General features: G+C 44.1%; 1 protein-coding gene across 1 annotated transcript in view; it reads left to right on the top strand.

The window, feature by feature from the left end:
* The window catches only part of FNDC7 (fibronectin type III domain containing 7), a gene marked incomplete at both ends in the record, with an annotated part of 47,717 nt that extends 47,033 nt beyond the window's left edge, over positions 1 to 684 (top strand). Inside the window, one exon of the mRNA XM_080691484.1 lies at positions 653 to 684. Coding sequence (XP_080547610.1) covers positions 653 to 684 — 32 coding nt within the window. The remainder of the gene's footprint in view (positions 1 to 652) is intronic.
* Between the last annotated feature and the right edge of the window lie 7,639 nt (positions 685 to 8,323).

The raw sequence follows: 8,323 nt of genomic DNA on the forward strand, positions 1-8,323 counted from the left end.
GTGCCATTTGCCCATCCTGGGGAACTTTGAGAAAGTTTTCTCTTGAATAGGTTTATGTTCTCCCTGAAAGACTGGAATGGAGCACTCTGAGGAACACAGCAAGTTGGTCAGTGGATGGAAAGGAAAGTTCCTGTCCTGAGTCAGGAGTCTAAGTTCACAGAGACTGTTTGGAAGGATTTTTCCATTTCATAAAGGAGAGGTCAGCTGGGTAGTTAGAAACTGCTGGTCAGCACAAGGTTTTTTTTTTTTTTTTTTTTTTAACCCCAATAAGATGTATGAATATAATGCACCAATAAAAAATAAAAAATAAAAATAGGGCAGGAGGTGTAGCTCGGAGGTCAAATGCCCCTGCTCAGAGGTCAAATGCCCCTGGATTCCATCCCCAGACCCACAAAAAAAAAAAAAAAAAAAAGAAAGAAAGAAAGAAAGAAAAAGAAAGAAAGAAGAAAGAAGGAGAAAGAAAGAAAGTGCTGGTCATTTTTGCCCTCTGAACAAATTAGTTTGTCTCAATTACTTCCTTACTTATGGTGAAGTGCTGCATTTAAAATCAAATGCTAAGAAAAATCTCCGTGACATTTGCATTCTTTGGTTTAAGAAAACATTTCTGTGCTGGAAGCATCTCACCGCCTCTTCCTTTTTTTGTCCTTTCCAGTGATTTATAGAGGGAAGAGGAATACAGACTGACACAGTAAGCCCCGGATAAAAACAGACTTAACCGAGTAAGTAAGTTGATTTTGTGTGATTCCACTGCAAAGTTTGGTCTTGGTTTTAAAATATCTTCCCATTTATTTTGCAGACTTGTCTCCATTACTAATGATTAGAGATGAGAAAGATCTATTCGAATACGAAATGCCTCTAGGATAGGAAAACTGGCATTTAGAAGAATAACTGTTCCTGAAGGCAAGGTCAGGCGCATCAACACCCGCAGAGGTGCTCACGATCAGCTGCAGAGAGGACTCTGCAGAGATGGATCCAGAAAGTCCTTTGAAAGGCTGCCAGCGTGAGCCAGCGCACTGTGAGAGCGCCAGGAGGAGAGGCGCTCTGCTGGGCAGGAATCCTTCCACACAGACTGCCAGGCATCCGCTCCGTGAGCAGCTCTTCAGCACCAGCACTTGCCACGCAGCCCCCTAGCCATTAAAGGGCTGAAACGTTCACTCCCAGAGAAGCCGAGCCACCCCTTAGGAGGACTGCGCTCTTCCCAGGACCCACCTCCTGCAGGACTTCAGATTAGGTTGGATAGCCGCAGCCTCCAGGGCAACCTGTGATAACAGACGTCTGTCCTCATCACAAGTCAGCTGGGGAAGCTGGGCCTGCTGAGTGAAAGCATCACATGATTTGACATCTGCAGGAGCGGCTGGAAAGCAGAGCTTCCGGGCTGTTGCTAGGATCACGGTCATGCTTTCTGATTGAGCAAAGGTAGCAGATACAGCCAAAGGCAGCGTCTCCAGCTGTGGCAGCCTAGCATGGATACATCTTTTAGGGGAGGACTATCAACCTTTTAGCTTTGTTCCCCACTCATTGTAACTGCCTTTTTTTTTTTTTTTTTTTTGCCTTCGGAGGGAAAAAACAATGATCTATAACCTAAATCTGTTATACCTAGAAAAACTGTCTTTTCGAATGCCAGTAACCTAATTAAAAAATAGTGTGCATAGCCGGGCGTGGTGGTGCACGCTTGTAATCCCCATGCTTGGGAGGCGGAGACAGGAGGATCACACTGGTTCGCAGCCAGCCGTGCTGGCTTAAGAGACCTTGTTTCAAAATTTTAAAATAGGTCTGGGAGTGTAGCCCGGAGGTAGAAGGGCTTCCAGGAACCCCAGCACCACCAAAAAAAAAAAAAAAAAAAGTGTGGATAGAACTTGTGTCACACACACACACACACACACACACACACACACACACACAGCTAGGGTGTCTACTTCCCAAAGCATGCTTATGAAGCCAAGAATGTCTGTGGTTGGGAACAACCATAAACTGCTTTTCAGAGGGAATTAGAACATGGAGTTAGATTTGAGGACCCACAGAAGGAAGAGTAAGTTTCCCTTCCTATATCTCTTTCTCTTTCTGAGGAACCTATCAAAATCCAAGGTGGTACTGGTAATCCCAATACTTGGGGGGGATGAGACAGGAGGATCGTAAGTTCAAAGCCAGCCTCAGCAACTTAGCTAGGCCCTCCACAACTTAGGGAGACCCTGTTTCAAAATAAAAAAATAAAGTTGGGCTGGAGGGTGTGGCTCACAGGTAGACCGCCCCTGGGTTCAATCTCCAGTACCCTCCCCTGAAAAAAGAAAAAAGAAAAGAAAAAGAAAATGCAGCCGGGCGTGGTGGCACACACTTGTAATTCAAGTACTTGGAAGGCTGAGACAGGAGGATCTCAGGTTCGTGGCTGGCCTCAACTACTTAGTGAGGCCCTCTGCAACTTAGTGAGACTCTGTTTCAAAACGAATAAAAAAATAGGGCTGGGGGTGTAGCTCAGAGTTAGAATGCCCCTGCATTCAATTTCCAGTACCACCACCACCACCACAACAACAACAACAAAAAGAAAAAAGAAAACCCAAGGTGGTGGTGACATGCTTTCTCTGCAAGTCTGATCAGACACATAATGTGTTACTGATAAGAAATCTTCCCCAGAGCGTCCATCTACACTTGAGAAGGAAACCAGCCAAAGCCAGTAGTCCCTAAAAGCAGAGTTTGGTGCATCAAGAGTGCACACAAAAGAGGGTGTTTACTTCGCTTTTGTTTTAGACATCATAAGTGAACAGGAGACAGGTTGGGCCTGGAATTATAGATGTGCACCACTGTACCTGGCTCATACTCATTTTCATAACAACCCTGTAAACTGGGTAAGAATCTTATCCCATATGGGCTTGGTGTATCCGCATCACTTGGGGAACTCGTGACTGTGTAGATTCCTGAGTATCACCCCTGGAGATTCAAAGTCTGGACCAAGCTTGGGAATCCATATTTCTAACAAGTTCACCAAGTGATTATGACGTGCAGCCAGGTTTGGAGATTTTATGCTTTTCAAGTGTTGGGGATTGGATCCGGGGTCTAGCACATGCTAGACAAGTGCTCTACCACTGAGCTGCATCCCCAGCCTCAGGGTAGGGACTCTGAAGGGCTTGCCTAGGTAAGTTTTTGCTTGAAGCAAAGCTTCAATGAGGAGAGGGTGAGAAGACAGAGGCCCATGGCCTGTGAGGAAAGACTGGTGTCATACGGAGGCTTCAGAGAAGGTCCGGGCCCAGTGGGGGCAGCCTTGGTGGTCCAGAACTGGGGCTGCAATCTGTGGCCCCGAGCCCATGGAGACCAAGTGCTTGGTGTGCCCTCCGAGTGGAGAACTGTGTTCAGGGCTGACCGGAGCAGCCCAAATGGGAGTTTAGGATTTCTGGTTCCAGGGATCTGGGACCAGCACCCCCATACCCTGCAAAAGCAGGGCACAGGAAATGAATGGCCATCCGCTTAGCTAGGCACCTAAAGCTGAACTCCTTTAACCAAAATTCCATAGAAGGCCACATTGTCCACACTGGGAGAAAGTGAAATGAGTTTACTTAGCATACACATAAGTATAGACTGTATGCTTCTAAGTGGTTTCCACATACTCAGTTTTTTCTTCCCTTTATTTAAAGGGGGCCCTGGGGATTGAAATCAGGAGCAGTCTAGCGCTGAGCTACACCCCCAGCCCTTTTTCTTTTGAAACAGGTCACTAGGTTACCACATACTAACCTCCAGTTTGTGATCCTCCTGTCTCAGCCTCTCAAGTACTGGAATTATAGATGTGCACCACTGTACCTGGCTCATACTCATTTTCATAACAACCCTGTAAACTGGGTAATAATCTGATCCCATATACAGATGGGGGAAAGAGGCCCAGAAAGGTCAAGTAGCTCATCTGAGTTCACACAGCTAACCAGTGCAAAGACTTCTGGGAGACAAGTAAGTAGCATTGGTTAGACCTTTTTTTTTTTTGGTTCTGTTGTGGTACTGGGGATGGAACCCAGGGGCCTTCTATCTCTGGGCTACACCCTCAGACCTATTTCATTTTTTTTGTTTGTTTGGAAACAGGGTCTCAGTAAGTTGCAGTGGGCTTCACTAAGTTGCTGAGGCTGGGTTTGAACCTGTGATCCCTGTGTCAGCCTTCCAAATTCTGGGATTACAAGCGTGCACCACCACACCCAACCTGGATAGACCTGCTAAACAATATTTCCTGTATAGAAAATATTTTGCTAACCAGGCGTAGTGGCGCACGCTTGTAATCCCCACGCTTGGGAGGCAGAGACAGGAATATCGCGCAGGTTCGAAGCCAGCCGCGTGCGCTGGTTTAGGAGACCCTGTTTTCAAATAAAAATGTAAAAATAGGTCTGGGAGTGTAGCCCAGAGGTAGAAGGGCTTCCAGGAACCCCAGTACCACAAAAAAAAAAAGAAAGAAAAAAAAAAAGAAAATATTTTGCTGGGAGTAGTGACACATGCAAGTAATCCCACATTTGGGAGGCTGAGACAGGTTCAAAGTCCACCTTGGCAATTTAGTGAGGTTCTCAGCAACCTAGCAAGACCCTGTTTCCAAATAAGAAATAAAATTGGGCTGGAGGTATGACGTGGAGGTAGAATGCCTCTGGGTTCAATGCCTCTGGGTTCAGTCCCCAGTAACACACACACACACACACACACACACACACACACACACACACACCTTTAGTTTATTATGATTAATTATAATTGAACAAGACCTAGGGGTAGGAAAATGTGTGAGCCAGCCACTCTGACTCAAATGCCTGTCCATTCAGCCATCTGTTCTTTTTTCTGATTATCTGCTTTTCATCTCTGGCCAGTGTTAGCGGATTTTATCTTCATTTCGCTGTGTCATGTTCAGGGAATCCAGATTCAATTTTCAGTTTGTCTAAGAAAGCCAACTAGAGGAGATGTAGAGAAACAGCTCGGGAGGATGCAAAATTGAGAGGGCAGAGGACAGGCTACGCGACACAAAAGAAAGGTCAGTGGGCTTGGAGCCAGATGCAAAATCTAGTTCATCCTGAGATTTTCTATGATGCATTTAACCTTGTTCAACCTCACTTTTTTCATTTGTTAAATGGCAATAAAGAAGCCAGGCATGGTGGCACATGCCTATAATTTCAATATTTGGGAGTCTGGGACAGGAGGACCACAGGTTCAAAGCCAGCCTTAGCAACTTAGTAAGACCTTGTTTCAAAATAAAAATAATATGGAGCCGGGCGTGGTGGCGCAAACTTGTAATCCCCGCGATTTGGAGGCAGAGACAGGAGGATCCCGCAGGTTTCCAAATAAAAAAATATAAAATAGATCTGGGAGTGTAGCCCGGAGGTAGAAGGGTTTCCAGGAACCCCAGTACCACTACTACTACTACTACTACTACTACTACTACTACTACTAATGATAATAATGATAATATGGGGTGGGAGTGTAGATTAGAGATAGAATGTTCCTGGACTCTATCCCCCCTACCACAAAAATAAAATTTTAAAAATGGCAATATAGATTGTCATCTTGCTGGATTGATGTGCGGTTCAAGATAATATATTTGGCACACAGTGGAATGAAACTGAAGTGTTTGAAGTCACATTGCTAGTAAGAAACAGAGTCAAAATTTGCAAGATGTGTTTAACGCCTATGTGCTTTTTTTTTTTTTCCTTTATTGTGGTACTGGGGATTGAACTACTCAGGAGCATTCTACCTCTGAGCTATACCATCAGACCTGTTTTTATTATTTATTTATTTATTTATTTATTGCAGTACTAGGGATGGTACCCAGGGGCATTCTATCTCCAAACTACACCCCCAGCCCTATTTTTCATTCTTTATTTTCAAACAAGGTCTCCTTGAGTTGCAAAGGGCCTCACTAAAGTAGCTGAGGCTGTCAGAGAACCGTGATCCTTCTGTCTCAGCCTCCCAAATGCTGGGATTACAAGCGTGCGCTATCACACCTGACTCTTATTTTTATTTTGAAACAGAGTCTCGCTAGGTTGATGAGGGTCTCATTACTTGCTAAGGCTATCCTTGAGCCTGCGATCCTCCCACAGTCTCCCAAGTGCTAGGATTACAGGTATGCTCGACTATTCCACTCTGCTACCCGGGAATTTGGACATTAGGAGAATGAGCCACAACTGCACCCTCTGGGACCAAAGTAAAACTTTCAACCTAGAGGGACCTATTTGTGTCTTTGCCTAGCAACTAGTTATTCTCTTCAAAGCTACTCTTTCCCCTTGGTTTGACCCTCTCCCATCCAGCCCACAGGGTAAGGAGCTTCATTTCAGAAGGGTCAGTCTGCACTGTTGTGAATTTTTCCTATGAATTGGGGCCCCTACTGTACAAAGCAGAACTAGGTTTGAAATTGAAAAGGGAGAGAGAAATGTGCCTTTATTTTAAATACTGAACAATGAATCCTTTTAAAATGGGTTTAAGAGAGGCCAGGGCTCCAGCTACTGTTCCCATGTAAGCCTCTAACAGAACCACCATTCATACCCTTTATAGCTATTCTTATTCTTTATTTTCCTTTTCTTCCCTAAAATTTGCAAGCTACCCCACTAACCGCTCTACCGTTTTCTGTGTAAGCCAAGTTGAGCCTGGTTCCCACTCCAGCACTAGCTGGGCATCATTGACAATTGTTTTTTTTTTGTTTGTTTGTTTCTTTTTGGTGGCACTGGGGCTGGAACCCAGAGGCTTTCTACCTCCAGGCTATACTCCCAGACCTATTTTATATTTTATTAGAAACAGGGTCTCCCTAAGTTGCTGAGAGCCTCACTAAGTAGCTGAGGCTGGCTTCGAACCCGTGCGCTCCTCCTGTCTCAGCCTCCCAAGCGCGGGGATTATAAGGGTGTGCCATCACGCCCGGCTATCATTGACAATTTAACTGCATTAAACCTGCTTCTTTATCTGTAAGGACTGCTTTGAGGATCAATGAGATAATCCATTTCACATGAATTATTAAATATTATGCATATTTACCAGTAGTATTCACTAACAATTTCTGCTGTGTGACCATCTTCATTTTCAATCTTTGAAACTACCGGTTCTTTGCAAATTCAAGAAGGCCTACTTTTTACCAGTGTATACAATTGTGACATCAGGCCTCTCGGCAACTAATCTAATCCATGTTTGCTTAGTTTGATTTCAAGTCCCAAAAGAACTATTTCAAGTAATTAGATCTCTGCCTAAACTTTCTAAGTTAGAGCTCAAATCATCTCCTGAGTTAACCAACTTTCAACAATAATTTTAGATTCTAAAGCATTGATAGCCTCACTCATATATTCATTGCACAAATTTGTTGAATAAGTGGTTATTGTTCCATTTATTTATATTGTCCTTGAGGCATCTAATTTTTCTTTTTTTCTGTGTGTGTATGTGTGTGTGTGTGTGTGTGTGTGTGTATGTACGTGTGCGCATGTGATATTGGGGATTGAACCCACCCTCACCTACTCTTTTATATTTTCTTTTGTGTGTGTGTGTGTGTGTGTGTGTGTGTGTGTGTGTTAGTGTGTGTGTTACTAGGGATTGAGCCCAGGGACATTCTACCTCTGAGTTATATCCCCAGTGCTATTTTATTTTTTGCAGCACTGGGAATTGAACCCAGGGGCATTCTACCTTCAAGCTACATCCTAGTCCTATTTTTAATTTAATTTTTAATTTAAATTTTTTTTTTTTTTTTTTTTTTTTTTTTTTTGGTGGTACTTGGGTTCCTGGAAGCTCTTCTACCTCCGGGCTACACTCCCAGACCTATTTTTACATTTTTTTATTTTGAAACAGGGTCTTCTAAGCCAGCACGCAGGGCTGGCTTCGAACCTGCGCGATCCTCCTGTCTCTGCCTCCCAAGCACGGGGATTACAAGCGTGGCTTTAATTTAAATTTAAATTTTTGCAGTATTGGGGGTTGAACCCAGGGGCATTCTACCTCCAAGCCACACCACCAGCCTTATTTTTTATTCTTTATTTTGAAAGAGGGTCTCACTAAGTAGCTGAGGCCCGCTGCGAAGCTGTGATCCTCAGCTACTTGTGATCCTTCTGTCTTAGCCTCTCAAGTACTGGGATTACAGATGTGTAGAACCATGCTCAGCAATTTATTTTTTACTTTATTTTTATTTATTTATTTTTGCGGTACTGGGGATGGAATCCAGGGGCATTCTACCTCCGAGCAACATCCCCAGCCTGACTTTTTATTCTTTATTTTGAAACAGGGTCTCACTGAGTTGCAAAGGGCCTCACTAAGTAGTAGCTGAGGCTGTCCTCGATCCATGATCCTCCTGTCTCAGCCTCCCAAATGCTAGGATTACAAGCGTGTACCACCATGCCTGGTGGCAATT

Source organism: Muscardinus avellanarius (genome assembly GCF_963383645.1).
Source record: "Muscardinus avellanarius genome assembly, chromosome: 3".
Lineage (NCBI taxonomy): Eukaryota > Metazoa > Chordata > Mammalia > Rodentia > Gliridae > Muscardinus > Muscardinus avellanarius.